This window comes from Caenorhabditis remanei, chromosome X, assembly GCF_010183535.1.
Source record: "Caenorhabditis remanei strain PX506 chromosome X, whole genome shotgun sequence".
NCBI classification, from domain to species: Eukaryota; Metazoa; Nematoda; class Chromadorea; order Rhabditida; family Rhabditidae; genus Caenorhabditis; species Caenorhabditis remanei.
In genome coordinates this window covers 993,687-1,012,623 of record NC_071333.1, presented here as the reverse complement: position 1 = coordinate 1,012,623, position 18,937 = coordinate 993,687, and the positions used below count along the sequence as shown (strand labels likewise).

The following is an 18,937-nucleotide window of genomic DNA, read 5'->3' as shown; positions in this document are numbered from 1 at the left end:
TAAGCCATTTGTCTAATGGGTCATGAAGCCTTCCTTCCCCCATCCCATATCACTTGTTTTGTTCCTTGTTTTTTTCATGTTCTCCCACAAAAAACATTGGCACATTACATCGACTGAAAAAAATTGAAGATGGGGGGCTCTCGTTTTTCAACCCCCATTTCAGTAAAGTACCTCATATGTTTTATATTCGATGATGTGAATCACCTGAAACATTTTCCGACATTCTTTTTCCGAATTTTTAGACCCCAACTATCAAAGACCATTCACTTGCCCCCGCACACTAAACTTTTCATGCATACTTTACGCCGAAGACAACAGAAAAAAGGTTTTCCCATTTTTTTCTTCAGGCCTAGGGTTTTTTGTGCTTGATAACGCATTAAATGGAGCTTTTGAAAAGTTTACGCACCATTGAGTCAAGTATGTTGGTATGCATTAAGAGAGAAGAGGGACCAATGGATGTGGGGACCACTACTTTACATTAATTGCTCTCTTGTTGGTTTTTTGCCACCTTCTTTCTCAATTTCTTCTCTTTCTCTCTCTAGTCTGGACGATTTTCATACTAGACTTTTTGGGCAGTGGTCAGTGACCGTATGTACTGACTAAGTAGGTTCAAGGGCATGGAAGTTTTCTCGCAACGTGTAGCATTGTAAGCTTTTGATCATAGCGGACAGAAGGGCGCTGCGTGATTTATTTTTTTGTATGTACTGTGTTACGGAAACATTTATAAAAAAGATTAAGAATTTCTGAAAAAGAAACTACTTATTTATTGTCCTTTGCGGTCAAAAAAATGGCTACCTTTAAATCTTCCCCCTGTCTCGACATAACAAAAAATCCGTTTTTGTTTCTGACAGCTCTGGACTTTGAGCAAATTAGAATGTTATTCCAATGTTTTTACACGTAACCGTTCTTTCCACGGATTTTGAAAAAATGGCACATCGTTATAACAAAAATGTGGCTTGTTCTGAAAAATCAATCACAGCGTACATAATGTATTGATTTATCATGAATCAGTGTCACGTATAGGCAATCATCATCAAAACTTCCGGAATCCAACTCTATGATCTCCGGTATTCCAAAAACTCGAAAAGAGATCTATATCAAGTTTGGAACACCCATTTACCCAATCCCTCAAAACCTCTTCTCAGACAACTCGCTTTTCCTCTCCTCTCCACATCTATGAATTTATTTTCACGCTCATTATTTATGAATTCGTTCTGTTAGTCACTTTTTGCGATCATGAATGAAGAGGAGAAATAAAGTTTCATGGAACAACAGTTTTGGAACCTTTATAAATAGGTACTAACTAATTTTTGGGCACAATTAGGTTTTAAATCTGCTAAGATCACTTTTTTATTTTTGAATTCAAATTCAAAGTCTGCTACTTTTTCCAAATTGATCCGTTCAAGGAAGTTTCTCTTTCTAAACGAGAATGTTCTGAAATTCGATTTCACTCAATCGTCCTTCCGCCTTCTTCCTTCCTTAAATCTACGTCCATTCTGTTTTCCCATGTAAGGCGTGTGTAAAAAAAGCCGAGACACTTCTCTCAAGGATCCAATTTCCAACTCAACTCATCCTAATGAGCGTTAAATTTCACTTTTTTCATACACATCAGTTTTTTTTTTCTTTCTACGACCTTCTTTTTTCTGACATGGTGTTCTTTCCCAGTTATCAAAAGTAAAATAAAGTTTCTGCACGAGAGTCATAAGTGTTCGAAACATTGCAAAGAACAATTTTGAAAAAGTTTGAAAATTATGTCTATTTGTCAAAAATTGGAAAAAAGCAAAGTTACCCAGTCACGTAAATATCCATATCCATCACTCAAAAAAACTCTTCCTTCAACTTTTTCAAACTTCCTCCTTTTCTAGCCCGTAAAACATTCACTTCGCTAATAGACAGAGAAAAAAGTAACGCCCAAAAAGACAAACAACTGGTTTTGAAAGTTTAAAACTCAAAAATTTGTTCTTTCAGAATAGTTCGTCCTCTCAATTTTAAAATAGGGAATTCTCTGAAAAAATGTTGTTCGGTGACCAGACAGCTCTAAACTGTTGCCAATTTACTCTGAGAAGAACAGCTAATAATTCCCAATTTAAACTTTCTAAACATAAAAAATGAACTAAAAACAATGCAATGTTTCCAATGTTGAAATAAAAGATGTCAGGCGATCTTTTCTATTTTTCGTGCACAAGATTAATGAGCCCATGATAGATTTGAATCTCTTAGATTTAAATCCGATAAAAAATCAAACCCAATCCATTTTCTTTTTTTTTCTCAATTCCTCATCCGACCCATAATTGTCGACTAACCTTTTTGACTTCCCACGGATTTACGAGCATTTGCATTTTGGGATTTAGAATACATAGTTATTAAATTTTTATCTCCTTTTTCCATGTTTTACGACAAACCTATTCAGGTTTCGAATTAAATTCGTATAGTATAGAGGCGGGGTGGAGCTTGGGATCAGGCTTGGATTTGCGTCTTTCGGAAAAATTGGCTTGGTTCGTGGTTCAAATTGGAGGGTTCAGTGACCAAGCTCTTTATGTGAAGCGTCTGGTACCTGTCCCAGTTTTCTTCACTTCCAAATCCTTCGAAAGGAAATTTTCGAACTTTGACTAGTTATTCAAATCCAGCAAAATCCAGCAAAAACGTATGAGCAAAAAGTTATTAAAGATTTTCTCTAAATATCAATTTTTAATCTTCCTGATCTGATTTTCTTGTCCGGAACAGGATTATGATAGATGAATTGGGGTGGTGTGAGTGTATGAATAAGCTTTTCAAAAAGTCAGGTGAGGATTTCTGACAATTAATAGAATAGAAATTTGACCAGAATCTATTCTCTATTTGTTTTTACTGTTTTTCTACCAACAAAAACATTGTCAGCCCTCTTTTCGTTTCATTCATGTTTTTCTATTTATGTATTTATAGTATTATTCAGAAAATGTATCAGTCTTAATAGGGGACCCTCGATATCTTCCAAACCGGAAATATATGTCATCTGTGTCTGGATCCAATGTTCATATTTTTTGTTCATGGAAAAAAGAAATTACAGCCTAACTCATTTTTGTGGGTTCCAACCGTCGGATGTATGGGTGTGTGTTTGTATGTATGTGTTTTTTCTTTTTCCTTTTTTCCTTTTCTTTAGTCATTTCGTTATCCTATTGGGGCTCTAAACAACCATCTGGGTAAATCATGCCCCTTCTTTTTTTGTCTTTTTTCACAAGAAACTCCGCCCACTCTTCGCTTTGATTACATCTCCTCCCAACAAAATCCTTGCCTTCGGGGGCGAGCGAAGAAAAAAAAACGGAATGGAATTGTTCTAGAGACACACACATACACAAAAAAGGTTATTTCTATTAGAGTTGTGACTTCCTATTCAGTTAATTTTCTGTCTACGTTGCTTTCTTTCTTTTGTTCGAAACCCACTCAACATTCTGAACTTTGACCGTCAACTTATTTGTCAATTCAGTTATGCTCTGATAAATCGTCACTGTAGATTTTGAGTTACACTGACAAATTGTCACTGTAGATTTTGAGTTACACTGACAAATCGTCACTGTAGATTGTGAGTTACACTGACAAATCGTCATTGTAGGTTTGACTTACACTGACAAATTGTCATTGTAGATTTTATTCCACTGACGAATTGTCATTGTAAATTTTATTTAACTGACAAACTGAAATGATTTTTTACTGATAAAACTCACATTTCACAGTTGGCTTTGAAAAATTTCACTTCCTCTCTCAATTACTCTTTTTTCACTATTCAGCTGAAAAGTTTCCATTTCAGATTTCTGATCTAAAATCCTCCCTCCGTAGTTTTCTCACATTTCTCTCTTCCAGCTGTCGCCCCCATTTTTATCTTCCCTTATTTTTCCGTTTTTTTCTCTTCTCTCTGTTTGAACTTCGTTGACTTCAAAAGTTCACAATTGGATAAACCGGTCAAATCAAATTTGGCTGTTTGCTAAAAATATGCCGAAAAATGAGGCAACCACCAAATTTTGCTTGTCGTTTCACGCACAAAAAACGACGAAAACGCGCATCTTCTTTTCTGTTCGTAACTGAAAAAAGGAAAGATTCGAAGACTAAAGAAAAGCTCATCTCAAATTCACTTCGTCATGGAAAAAAAACCTTTCGCTTGTTAGAATCATCGTATTTCTCTTGTTCACTTTTTTCAATGATCAAGTGATGTTCTTCTGATTTTGACTTTTATTCTTTTATTCCCCCAGTAGATTTCTTCTTGTTCTTTTCTTTCATTCTCAGATCTTGAAACTTTTGTTCTTTTAAATTCTTGCATGTTTTCCATCCCCAATTTTGAAAACCCTTACTATTTTCCAGCGGCCAACAAAAATGTTAGCCTACGGGTCTGAACTTGACACCGAAGGCTTGTTCATACAAACCAGATTTGTAAATGAAAATATTCCAAATGAAACATTCCTGGCCACTGAGAGCCCACCGACGTCTACAATCGTCTGGAGACATCCGGTTTGGGCCGTTGTCCTTTTTTCAATTTGTCTGCTTACCATCGCCGGGAATTGTCTAGTCGTAATTGCGGTTTGCACAAAAAAGTATCTAAGGAATCCGACTGGGTAAGTATACTAGATTTGAGAGGAAATACGGTAGAAAGTCGTTGAGAATAGATTACTAACATTTGGGAACCCTAACTTCTAAGCGATATTTCAGATATCTGATCATCTCACTGGCAATAGCAGATCTCATTGTCGGTGTGATAGTAATGCCAATGAACTCACTATTTGAGATGGCAAACCATTCGTGGTTATTTGGCCTAGCAATGTGTGATGTTTTTCATGCTATGGATATTCTTGCTTCCACAGCGTCCATATGGAATCTGTGTGTTATTAGTTTAGACAGGTTGGTTTTTTTGTCGAAAAAAATTTCTCTATTTTTCAACATGACTCATCTCTAGTTTTTTTTGCATAACCCGCAAAACCCAGTTGTGAAGCGTTCCCATCTTGAATAAATTCAGTTTACACAAAATTCGATCCACTTTTTTCTTTCCGTATGTCGTTGAACTAAAGTTGAACTTTAAGGTACATGGCTGGCCAAGATCCGATTGGTTACCGAGATAAAGTTTCCAAGAGACGAATATTAATGGCTATTCTTAGTGTTTGGATTCTATCAGCCATTTTATCGTTCCCTGGAATCATCTGGTGGCGGACGAGCTCTCCACATTTATATGAAGACCAGGTTCGTGGTTAAGGGGGTGGTTTGTTGAGTGTTCAGAAATTCTTAGGAAGTTTTTCTCTCAAATACCAATAGTCTTCATTTAAGCCTAGGGTATAAAACTTATAATTTGTCGGGAGAGTACAATTTTCGGAATGGAATCATTATGGGTGATCCCACAGACTCTCCCAAAAACTTCAGTTTTATAGTTTGGTTCATAATTGTGTGTATCCAGTCCCTTACTCATTTACCAATTTTCTCTATTTTTATTTTTTCAATTTTCAGTCACAATGCTTGTTCACCGATAGCAAAATGTATGTGAGTTTCTCGTCGCTGGTCTCATTTTATATTCCACTCTGCCTTATTCTTTTTGCATATGGAAAAGTTTATATAATTGCAACACGTCATTCAAAAGGAATGCGGATGGGCATCAAAACAGTTAGCGTAAGCGAGCACAATTAACTTTTATTTTTAGTTTCTCGTTTTCAGATAAAAAAGAGGAATGGGAAAAAGTCAAACACGGAAACAGAGAGTATATTGTCTAGCGAGAATGAACCCACTTTGCGAATTCACTTTGGAAGAGGGAAGCAATCAAGTTCGAGTTTACGGAATAGTCGACTTCATGCCAGAGAGTCGACCAGATTGCTGTTGAAGCAGGTAGATAAATTGGAATGGAACAACATAAAACGAAGCACAAAAAATACGAAAACAAAGGGTTTTGAATTGCGCTGGAGTTTTTTGAGACTGATTTTTTGATACCTGCTGAAACTAAAACACACTCTACAAAAACAGAGAAGAGCGGAAACCATCTTGGGTAAATCTCATTATTTCTGTTATGCCATCATCAGAAAGGCCAATAACCATATTAGCGTCGCCATTTTGTGCATTCAGCTAGATGGGACACTGACTCATCGCAAGCGCTGTGAATAGGACCTCCCAAATTTAAGACTGAAAACCAGCTATGATCAAGAAACAGAAAAAAATTTGTTCATAAATCACAAGTTCAATTATAAAATTTACCGTTAACCTATTTGTCAGTGCAGTTATGCTCTGCCAAATCGTCACTGTAGATTGTGAGTTACACTGACAAATCGTCATTGTAGGTTTGAATTACACTGACAAATTTTCATTGTAGATATTGTTACACTGACAAATTGTCATTGTAGATTTTATTTCACTGACAAATTGTCATTGAAATTTTCATTTCACTGACAAATTGAAAAAATTTTTTACTGATAAATATAATCATTGTTAATAGGAGATGGATCTTGCACTGATTTCCTCGCAATCAATTGTTGCTCTATTCACATTTCACAGTTGGCTTTGAAAAATTTCACTCATTGATAAATATATTATTTTACTCCCAAATTTAAAAATGGAAACCAGCAATGATCAGAAAACAGAAAAGAAATTTTCGCATATGTCTCAAGTTCAATAATGTAATAACTTGTATTTGATTATTTGATTTTTGCAGTTAGAGTTCGCAAATGGAAAGCGGGATCTGAATTCTCTGAAATTTTTTGGTTTCAGATTTTTGCACTAAATAACTGATAGTCATCTCTAAAATGTTTGATTATTGACAAGTGCTCTGAGTATTTCAGGAAAGCAGAACTTTATAAAAATTTTAGCTGATTACCATTTGAACCTGAAACTTGCAATTTTAAAAAACATTTCAAATTTACTAAACGTTAAAAATCAAATAATAATTTCTAGAATTTCCAGGTCTCCTGCAAGTCCTTAAACGATCGAGGGGAAAAGAACAACAACAATGTTAGGCAGCCTCTACTTCGCGGCACTGATAACAATCAGTCGTGTGAATCAAATCGGTCACAACGGAACTTCCGAGGTCGGAATGTTACAATTGGTAGCAATTGTTCATCAACATTATTACAAGTTGAACAGGTAATTAATTCTTGATGGTTTTGGAATAAATAACGCATTAGAAAACTTTTCAGCCAGACCGAATGTCCCTGTCATCCGCCTCCCAGATAGTGATGACATCCCCATTATCCACTCGTCGGAAACTGAATGTTCGAGAGAAATCAAGACAAATGATGAGATATGTACATGAACAACGAGCTGCACGAACTCTCTCAATTGTTGTTGGAGCGTTTATCTTGTGTTGGACTCCATTCTTTGCGTTTTCTCCATTAACTGCTTTCTGTGAAAGTGTAAGTTGTGCAGGAACACGCAATCGTGACAAATCATACATGTTTTTCAGTGCTTCTCCAACAAAGAGACCATCTTCACCATTGTTACATGGGCGGGCCATCTGAACTCGATGCTCAACCCCCTGATCTATTCCCGCTTCTCCCGAGATTTTAGAAGAGCTTTCAAACAAATCCTCACGTGCCAACGCCAACAAAAAGTCAAAACTGCATTTAAAACTCCATTGTCACTTGTGTTCACTCAACTCATTTCTGTCACACAGATGTGGGAGCAGCCGCCAAACACTTCAATTGAATAGATTTTTTATTCTCTCATTTTTATAGAATTTGATATATAAATATGAATGTGCCAGTCCCCAATCCCGATGTGTTATGTGAGATTTTTGAAATTGAAATTTGAAGAGTCACCATTTCATTTGATTCGTCGTTGAATGCAGAAAGCAAAAACTACAATTTAATCTCGTGATTTCTCCATGACCGACTGCTAACTAAAATTGTACTAAATCAGTCTGAATTAATCAGTCCCAATCCATCAAGTCTGCCAGTAAAAATCTATCGTCACAACACAGCGCTGGACTGAAGTAACCTTCTCAGAAAAAAGATTGTACTCCGCCAAAAAAAGTTTCCGTATGACTGAGCAAGATAAGAAAAACTAATTATTTTCCGCTTCAAAACTTTGCCGAGTAATGAGTTTTTGAGTAAGTCGTAAATTTCCCCCCTTTGCCAATTTTTTTCTTTTCAGTGTATTAGTTGACAGCTTTTCTTTCCAGTTCGTTTCCTTTTCTGGTGTAGATAAGATAACAAAAGATAATTCCGCCAATTCCACCAAGAAATAATAAATCTTTAAAGACCAACTGGTGCGCTGTGAGGTTATTACACTAGAGGACATTTTTTGGAGCAGTTGTTCTTTGTACGCAAATTCAAGAAGGCAATTTAAGAATAATTGGCATTCAATAAGCGTTCCACCGGAAAGCCCAATTTTCGAACAAAAAAAATTGAGAAAATTTCCATTTTTTCCATTTCATTCGTCATTTCTCTCCTTAGCATTTTGATGAGCCGTTCAAAACGTAAATAAAAACTTAATATATACAACATCTCAATCCATTTGATTATATTTTTGGGCAAAAAGAGAAGAGCACATCACAAACATGCACAAATACACATACACATACACACACTCACCACACGCACTTGTCTGTTCCGTGCTTTCCACTGTCTCATTTTCTTAAGCTGTTTCTCTGGTCTCTATGCAATTGACAAACTATCTCACGCGTCACTTGCCGCCCACGAACCAAATCGCACCCTATGGCCGCGGACTAGTTCACCCTCAGTGTCTCGTTTCTCTTCCCATCTCACACTATCTCGCTTTCGTTTTGCAGTAACTGACCATATGGTTGTTTTGCGAAAGTTAGTACGAATGTGGTGAATATTTTTTCGGCTTCTCATCGATTATTTCCCAAGAGAAATCACTTTGATTTCGAAAAGGTATTCATTTTCTGTATGTTTTACTTTTTGCATAGTCAGTTCGCTAGTTTTCAAACCAAACCTTCCATTATTCTTCGTGTCTTATACAAACCAGCAATTCTCCAACCACCAATTTCCCGCCTAAATTGTTATTTTCAAAAGACAGAAGGTTAACGCTGTTCTTTTTCGAATGCGATAATTAGCCGGTTCTTATTTCTTCAACAATGAGAACATTTTTTCAGAATTTTTAGTTTAACTTTTATTTCATAATGATCCTCGATGTTGATTAGATGGATTTTTGAAAATGTTTGTCTAATTAAGTTCAATATCTTCCAAATCTTTTAATCAACTGTAGTTTATCTGAAAAAATGCACGTTTTCAGGTTCTTGTTGAAAATTGGAATATTTTAAATTATTTGTATCAATAGAAACATGAAAAAAAAACAGAAAGTAGATTCAATACTTTTTAACTGATTCCGGTCTTTCTTCTACCTTTCGTACCAATTTGAACACCTCCAACAGGACTTGATTCAACGTTTCATACTCAAAGTTTGAGAGATATTGAAAGTAGAAATGATTTCAATGGTACAATTAGACTAAATTCCATGTTGCACTATATTTAGACACCGTTTCACAGCCTAATTAAAAAACAATGATATTTTAAGGTGGTATACATTTTTTTAAATTGTTGTGAAAAGTTGTCAGTCAAACTATTGGCAGGTGTGAAAACCAGGCTGTTTCCTTAAAAAATGTTTTCTGGTCTTGGCTGCAAGATTTTACCAAAATCTCTAATCCGCCATAGCTCTTTTTTTTTTAATTGGGATGGAACTCAATATGTCATGTCAGGTATTTACCAATCATAGTATCTTGCTTACTTCACAATTTTTCTTTTCGTTCAAAATTCCTAAACGAGGCCGATTACGTCAAAAATTCTACTTGAAATTGATCTTTTGGGGGTTTCAGATTCATATCCAAAAGAGTTCTCAAGTTTATATCAATAAAACGAGCACTTGTGGGAGATAATCCCTCCTCAAATCGAGAGCTCTTTTGTGTTGAAGTATTTTTTCTGGTCTATTAGAAAGAAAGATTATGCTGATACTTTTTTCTTTTCGGAGGGCATATATCCTTCAAAACTCATTTTCCATTCTTTTTCTATATTCAACACGTTTCCAACGTTTATTTGTCAGTTCAAAGTGAGGATTTTCAAATAACTTCTAAGAGATTGTAAGCTGGTACGCCGGATAGAATCCATTCCAAAAATTTCTTATATGAAAACTGCGTTTTGAATTTCGCGGTAATTCTAAAGTTACTATGGTAATTCCGCAGGGGCCAATTAGCGAAGTGGGCTCTTTTTATGTTTTCTGAATTCTTGTTATGCTTCTTTTTCAGTTTTTGATAACAGAATATCAGCACGATCTAGAAATCTGTCTGTTTAATACATAGGTAGTTTTATGAAATTGAGAATAACAAGGAAAAACATGAGAGACTACGGTATTGCATAACAATGATGAGTAACTCAATTGATAGATCTTCGATTGAACAGTTGGGAACATAATGTATGGAAAAACCGTTTTCTAGGCTTGACATTTCTGTTTTAGCCACTCCTGATGACCCAGAAAATTGGATACACTGTAGTGCAGTATATCCCATTAGATGTTTTAAAACCTTATAGACTCAAGCCGATTCATCATATGTATACTGACTTTCCAACAAACATTAAAAAAGAGATGCTGTGCTCCCTACCAAAAGCACTTACATTAGAGAAATTTTAGTTCGAACTCTCGATTTTCTTGCTTCGGTATTTTTTCTCATTTTATGAGTTCTCGTGGTAGTCCTACTGTAATTCAATTTAGAAAATGAAATCCCTCAATATCTTGATTAAAATCTGATCATTCTGCAATTTTTTTTGTGAAACGGATTTATAGTCGGTAGTGCCGGAGACATTCAGTTGCTCTTTCTAATTCTGAAGAAACATGAGTACCTGTTGCTGTACGATTGTGTTATTCTCTATACACATGGCAAGAGATAGTTAGTTTTGAACGTATCCAATTTTATAATTTTTTACGATTGTAGCACTCGTTCTGTCAAGTAAACAGAAAAATGAGTATTTCGTAGGTTCACTAATTGGTGAATCCTTTTCCAGATGAGGATTTTGTGTATTCGTTTGCCTGCTAAGTCGTTTTCAGTTGTTCCTATCGTTTTTCCGTGAATAAGTTAGTCAGTTGATTCTCAGTCATCTGTTTAATTATGATATTGTTCTAATCAAGTAACCGACTGTTTCACTTTGTGGCCGATTGTCTTCCATATTACATACTTAAAATCCCTACTAGGAAACACTCTGATATTAATCATTCTAGTTTCAAATGTATATTTAGAAGTGTTTTTACTAATCTACCGACTTCTTTAGGCCAGGTAATCTTCACTTTTCAAACCGGATATAAAAGTGATTTTGAACAGGATGCAGTCCCTATTGAATGTTGCCATATTTCCTTTCGTGATTCATTTTTTCAGTTTTTCAAATCTGAAAATAACTTTTTTCTATGAATCTGACCATAGATCAGCTAACGTTTTGTTCCAAGAAAACACGACTACGCAATGAAGCATAAGACTCTTTGAAGTTTCAATTTCACTTAACTGATAACAGAGAGTTAGAAAATCAATGTGTGCCTAAAGTAGAACATTTTGAACGAAGGCTTATCAATCAGTTTCTTAATTCTTCTGACATTTCACGAATGTTCGAGAATTTTACTAAAACTATATTTCTAAAGTTCTCATTTTGCAAGTTCATTAGCTGTTCCATTCGAAATGTCAACCTTTCAAGATTTCAAATCACCGTCTCAAACTATCAGCGCCCCGCTCAGTGTCTCAATCGCTATTCTGAACCTTGTCATCCCGATTTCATTACCATGAACTAACATCCCATTAGTTGAAAACTGAAAATCGTAAAGTCAACCGATGCCTCTCTAAATCTGAGTCATACGACTGAAGGTCACATCAAATCTCCTCAAATTTTACTCCTTCTCGAAAACCTTTCCAATCTTCAGAATCTTCTAGCTAAGGCAATTCCGTGGGCTGTGTTGTGCACATTTCATTTTCCAATATCTAGATTTCCTTGTATATTGGATACACCAGAAGCAAAGGAAAAAATGAATGAAATAATGCCTTCTAGCTCGTCTCTGAAATCATTTTTAGGGGGGCCTCTCTTTTTTTCTCTCTTCTTTTTTCCCCTTCCCTTTGTTGGTTGGGGTTTCAGGAGGGAGCAAAGCCTCTCGGTCCTCCCGTTTCTGTTTGTTTGCTCATTCAACTCTTCTCATTCTTCTTGTTGCAAATTCCTTCTTTTTTTGCGCCATATTGGTGAACGAGCCCAGTGGAGAAAAAAATAGAAATCAATGAATTCCCAATGAGGATATTATTGCAGATTGTCTGCGTTCCGTGTTGCCGTGGAATGGATTCTCGGAACGTTTTGGTATCGAACACAAGTGAGTTTCTCTTTATTCTGTTTTTCTCTACTTATTTTTCAAATTTTTTGAATTTCATTCCCATAAGAACTTATTAGTATTTTATGTGAGAATCTAACAGGCAACTGAATCCCTAGATTACTACAATCGAATTCTCTAAAGGTTTTGCCATAATTCTTTTTCCCACTCTTCGCATTACAGTAGGCTTCTTGTTCAGTGGAGAGTTGTCGTTGTGGCTCCGCCCACTTTTCGAGTCTCAGCAGCATATCATTAGAGTCCCTCCCCCTTTTCACCAAAAACCCAACCAGATATCAGCTCTCATATTCATTCATTCCCTTCTTCAGCGTCACCACGACAATCGTCCGACACTGAAATGAGTTCCTCATGTGCCACATCAACTGCCTCGGCCATTGACGAATCAGACGTCAGATTCCCGTTCCAAGAGACTATTCAAGCAATTCGAAACATGTCGGTGTCCGCTGACGACTCGACTAATCAAAATGGAATTGGAAGCAAATCTAATGGATTCCATTACGGAGGATCCAGTTCTAGCAACTGGGTTCGTCTCAATGTTGGAGGAAAAGTGAGTGTAACTTAATTGTTTGAACTCATTGATATAGTCAGATGTGGTAAAAAACTAGGTGATGGGTTACGGTAGCCAATAACTTCATGTGACGCGGCTCAAGCCCACTCATAAGCCTTATTCCATTTTCCTTTTACATGAGAAACCATGGGAAATGAAAAAAATCCCACAAAAATACACAATTCCCACGCCCTCGCATGTCCGAGCAACATGACTTGATTTTCTGGACACAATGAGGGTGTATCGCGTGCACATGGACTACTGTAGATGTGTGCTTTATTATAAATTGCACGTCTACGTCTGCATGGTTGTCGCACCAGCCAGTGACATTTAAATTACCAGGTTCGCTCTTTTTGCCGACCCGAATATGCTCTAAATTATGGGTTACGTTTTTGAAGGTTTCCCGGATGGGCTCCTTGTAAAGATTTTTTGAGAAAGCTGGGAATATACCCAGACGATTACAAAAGTATACGGTAGCGGTAACAAGAGGATTAAAATCAGAAGTCATTACAATTTTAGATTCTTGGAATACGATTCTAATCAGTGTACCAGAAGTCAGAAGTCTACAAAAGTACAAATTCAACTAGATTTAGTCATGTGTACTGAAGTATACATATAAAGTCAGAAAGGGACAACATTTAGAAGGCATGTGGCGTTCAGTACCGTAGTTCTTGATATGCTCCTATGAATATAAACCAGGAACTAAAATTCCAGGTCTTCCAAACCACGCGATCAACTCTGATGCGTGAGTCAGGGTCGTTCCTCTACAGACTTTGTCAGGATGAGCTTGGCCTCCCAACTGATAAGGATGAGACTGGCGCATACTTGATTGACCGCGATCCGGACTTCTTCTCTCCAATCCTGAACTATCTCCGTCACGGAAAACTCATCTTGAATCCGGGACTCTCTGAGGAAGGAATCTTGGCGGAGGCGGACTTCTACAACTTGCCAAATCTGAGCCAACTGATCATGGATCGTATGCAAGACAGAGAGAGCGGCTTAAACTGCTTGGTTGGTTTCGAATTTTTCTTTTCAGTGGTTAATTAACTAACAATTTCAGTCAAATAAATTCGTCTACCGCGTGCTCCAATGTCATGAGGAAGAGCTCGCATCAGTTGTTTCGGCAATGACTGATGGTTGGAAGATTGTTCAGGTAATTGGCAATGACAGACAGACGGGGACATCATTTTGGTGGTCGCTGGAACTTGTACTGCTGCTGGTACTTCATGAAATACATGAGAATTTTACAGGTCGTTCCAATCACTTCGAACTATTCGACGTACACTGCAGAACAACCACAGGAGTACTTGTGTATCGTGGAAAGAGAGTGCCCGGATAGTGGAACCATGGTAGAGGGACAAGATCGTGGCAAACTTCTTCAACAGAGAGGCAGACGTAAGTTGAGAGGACTTATTGCCAATCTAATAGTAATTTCCCAAGCTAATAGGAATTTTTCTGAGTTTCCGGGATTTTCTAGTACATTGTAACTCAAATATGATAATTTTACAAATCATCCGTTTTCAGACAACTAATTGTCAATGACTCCACATCCATCGTTCTATCGTGTTTTGGTCTATACTACATCTATCAATTTTCTTTTTTCTTTCACGCATCATATTTATTCGTCACCCCAACTGTTTCATCATTATTAGATTGTTTCCTTTCATACATGTACCCATATTTTTCCGGATGTCCTCTCATTGGCAGCTGCCCTTTTCTTCCCCAGTTTCCCCCTTGACAATGAGGCAAGATTTTTTTCCCGAAATTGACAAGATCTTCAAACCAACATGTATGTATTCACAATCAGCTCTTACCCTTTTTCGCATGTAATGTATTGCTCTGCTCATCTCAACGTTTCTTTGCTGCTACCTTTGACCTACCTTTGATTGTTCCTCTTCCTTCAGCTCGTTTTTGTGTTCTTTTCACCAAACTCTTCCAATCAAAAATCACCCTTTACGCTTTATTATATCTTCAAGTTTTTTTTCTAAGTTTCCCTTTTTGACATGACTGCACACTGTGTGCTGTATAGTAGTGATCTTTTACAATGGTTCCAATTCTTTCTTTTTCAATGGTTTTTAATGTGTAATGTTTTTATTTCGTCTCTCTTCACCCAGCTTCACATTTGAATGAAACGTCTTTATCGCCAGACAATCTTAATAGATTAATGAAAACGCGTCAAAAACTGAAATAAATCGAGAAACACGGAATCCACATTCCTTATCTGACAAATGTCCAATTCGCGTCGAGAACGTTTCAAGTTTTTCTTGTTTTCGCTTAGTGCGCAAACGATCAAATGTGAAAGTGAAGGTTGTGGGTAAGCAAACCTTTTCGTCGTATGTGGTCGATGATATGGAAAATGAAAGGAAGGGGGAAAATGATGATTGTGGATGATAAGATCCTAAAGAAATTTATGAACCCCTAAGAATAACCTTGAAAAGTGTAGCTTTAAATTTTATCCTTTCTTGAATTTGCTTTAGAATAAGATTGATTAGTTCTCCTAGCCAAGTTAAAATTACTGTAGTGTTTTAATTGACCAGTTTGTCCAGTTCACTCTGTCGGAAACTTATTGATGTTTGGAGTATAAGCTAGTTTTGTACAAAAAATGTCATAACATTTTTATGAAGTGCGACGATCTGTCACAATTAGCCGTTACTCATAAGTTCCGGTCAGTTTCATCTACGGATAGTATTTGGAGAACAAATATTTCCCTGAAAAAAGAGAATAGCGAAAACAAGGATACTTGAATTTTGATAGTGCATATCGAAAGTGAGCGTTTCAAATTCAATTCGTTGACCCACCGATTAGCGCTTCTTAGTATTCCAAATGTCCGTAAATGTCTTTTGTATGTGTATGTATGTATGTATTCATGTGTCTTATCGTTTATTCAATAGAACTAATGCAGACTGCGAACCGGAACATGTCTCCTCATATGTTTAACACATTCTGTCTTTCTTTTCGACGGGACGAGATAGATCTTGCAATCGGATAAAGTGAAACTGGACAAAATTTTTGGTGGCCCCCTCCCCAATTCTGAATAAAGACTATGGATAACTTGAGAGACCTGACGTCTCGGGATGAGTGGGCGGCGGGTAGGCGATCCGGAGAAAACGTATATCTGAATGTGACCTCTTTTCCACCGAGAACAGGAGAGAGAACGAGAAAATTGAGAGAGAAAAGGAAACCCAGTTAGGGAAAGGCTGCTATCTCATTAACCAGCATTTCCAAATCGGGAAGAAGTACTGTTTTATTTCATTCGCATTCTCGCCTGTGGCTTGCCAATTGACCATCAAACAATGATCCGCTACAGTATACTTGTGCTACTCTGTATTGGCTCCGTTTCAGCTAAAAGTGTTGCGAAGAAAGGTAATTCGCTGTTTTAGCGAGGCTTTGAACTCAGAATACTACAATTTCAAACTTTAATGGTGTTTTATTTTTGGGACAGTTCTGTGTTTCAGTTGTTACATAGGATACAATCACTGTTATGAGAATTTCACATACTTTTGGTAACTTAATTTTAACAGTTATTCGAATTACAGTACCCGAAAATAAAACTTTGAGATTTTCAATTCAGAGCTGCAATTACCAAAACGTGATGAGTCAAATAAAAACTGAAACAACTATTGCTCACAAGTTACAGTTGTTAAGAAAATCTAGTTGAAAATATACTTTACGGTTAATTTCGGTCGTGCTAATTAATATTTTCACTTGTGAGAAGTAACTCACTATCTTCACAATTCCTCGGTTTGAGGTCTTCATTTTTGGTACCAGTTCACTAAAACAGACGTATTTGAAACAAACAATGAAAGCTTTGTTTCCTTCAACAACATTTCATTCCAGACACGTGCGATGAGAGCAAAACACATTTCTTCGTTACTGACAATGCCAGTCTACAGTCTTCCGATCCCATTGTGTATAAGGCAACTTCTGAAGAAGAGTGCCTGAAGACGTGCACACAGAACAGAGTGAGAATTGTTCATACCGTTTATACTTTATTCTGGGTTACTTGTTCAGGACAAATTTGACCGTCCAATCGTTTGCAACTCCTTCACATACGATCACGCAAGCTTCTCCTGTACTATTCATAAAGAGAAGTCCGCTCCAGTTGGATCGGCTGAAATCCAGATCGCTGTTGGAAAGAGATACTTCGAGAAGACTTGCCTTTCTCGTAAGTTGATTATTCAGGAACTTTTGGATCTAGAATCAACGTTTGTCTGTTGAACCAAAGTTTTGGTTATGATATATTTTACCGGATCCGCTTAAGGACAATAAGCAAAACGACAGAACTCTGACATTGCCTGGTCTTTTATAAAACGAGCTCGTCTAAAATCAAATATCAAGCAAAGAGACAGACTTTTTAGTATGTGTTATAGTAACACCAACTTTATCCACATAACAGTTTTAATGAAAGTTGCGGAACCATTACAACTTTTGGATGACGATTGTTGTAAAGTTTTTCCCCAACAGATGCTCGCAGGATTTTTCTGATAAAGATAGCGTTCTTTGTTGATCTCCTCCAATTTCACTTAATTGGGCTGACACTAATCAGATAAATGACCAGCATACTTTTTTCTGCAAAATGTACAAAATTTGCGGTCACAACGTTTTGTACAATGCTTTAGTATTCATTCAGAAAAAATTAGTTATCGCTTGTGGGACATCAATCACTAATCAGAACAAGCATAATCTCACAGTATCAAAGGTTTTTTAGACAACCTCCCAGAGCAATGCGCTCAATCTCAGTTCATCCGTGTCGACCAAAGCGTTCTTGTTGGATATGCCGTCAACATGACCCTCACTGACAGTATTGAGTCTTGTGTTGCTCAATGTGTTCAGGAAGCTGATTGCAAGTCTGCTATGTATTTCTATGAAGATGGCGAGTGCATTACCAACAAGGAATCTGCTTTGACAAAGCCAGCTGGATTTACAAAGGAAGAGAACGACAAGGTTATCTACTTCCAGAACGGATGTGACTTGAATGCCGTTAAGAGTGAGTTTTGAGACATGAGAAAAGCATATAAATATTGTAAAAACGTTTCAGAGACCCCAACCAAGACTGAGACCGCCGATGCACCAGCTGAGGAAACCCCAGAAACCGTTGAAGAGGAGGTCAAGCCAGTTGTCAACATCCAAATCTCTGAAACTACTCCAAAACCGGAAACACCAGTAGAGAAGGTAGTTGAGGAGACAGCGGAGGAGAAACCAGTTGAGAAACAAGAGGAGCCAGTGGAGGAGAAGCAAGAAGAGAATAATGCTGAAACTGGAGAAGAAGGAGAATACGGTACGGGTAGTGGGATATTGCAGAAACAAGCATTTTGAAAGATTAACCCAACAAAATTGCACAGAATTGCGTAAAACAAAACCAAATTACACTTGGAAAGAATTTAAATTAGAGAGTTTTCCCAAAACAGTTGAGGTTTTTGGTGATTGTAGGTTTCCGGTGATTCGGAAATCAGTTGCAGACGCCGCGTTCGTAGTTGAAATATTATTGGGCGTTTAAGTCAGTGTTTGTTCTTTATTGTGCGTTTGAATTAGTTCTACAGTCTGAAATAACCGATCTATACAGAAATTGAAGAACAAAGCAAGGCTATCGAACGGCTGGCCGCCGAGGGCTCGGATTGTCTAAATGAACTTAATTTTTGCACATCGACCAATCTTCTGATTTTCTACATGACCTGATTACCGTACAGCAGTGTTAATCTAGAATTCACTTGAAATTTGAAATTTTAATTAACACTAATATCGAAACTAAATGCAAAAATAGTGCTGCGCGTTATGAACTGCTTGCCGTTTGCTCAATTCTCCAGTAGATGTTGAAATCAGATGTTGAAGTTGTATTCAAAAGTGGAGTCTGAAAAAGTTAGAAACGCATAAACTATTGTTAGATGCTCCAATCAGAGTTGCCGGCTCTGTCGTTGACGACAGAACTGGTGTCATATGCTCGAAATAGTTATAGGCCTGGAAGCCAGGATCAAGAACTGTAGCTTACACTAAAATAAGAGCTGTACGCTGAAATTTCGGCCGGAAATCGTTGATTTTGATTAGTAAAATATTTCCCTCCAGTGTAATCCTGAAAAATTGGTTGGATGG

The 18,937-nt window shown here is 37.0% G+C and overlaps 1 protein-coding gene across 1 annotated transcript; it reads left to right on the top strand.

Moving 5' to 3' along the window:
• Nucleotides 1–4,344: 4,344 nt before the first annotated feature.
• Nucleotides 4,345–7,645, top strand: GCK72_022263 (uncharacterized protein; the record flags this gene model as incomplete). The annotated part of the gene is made up of 8 exons (XM_053734730.1): nucleotides 4,345–4,583; nucleotides 4,678–4,866; nucleotides 5,046–5,202; nucleotides 5,464–5,622; nucleotides 5,668–5,835; nucleotides 6,901–7,080; nucleotides 7,134–7,349; nucleotides 7,400–7,645. The coding sequence occupies 8 exons, from the start codon at nucleotides 4,345–4,347 to the stop codon at nucleotides 7,643–7,645; spliced, it is 1,554 nt and encodes a 517-aa protein (XP_053578296.1).
• Between the last annotated feature and the right edge of the window lie 11,292 nt (nucleotides 7,646–18,937).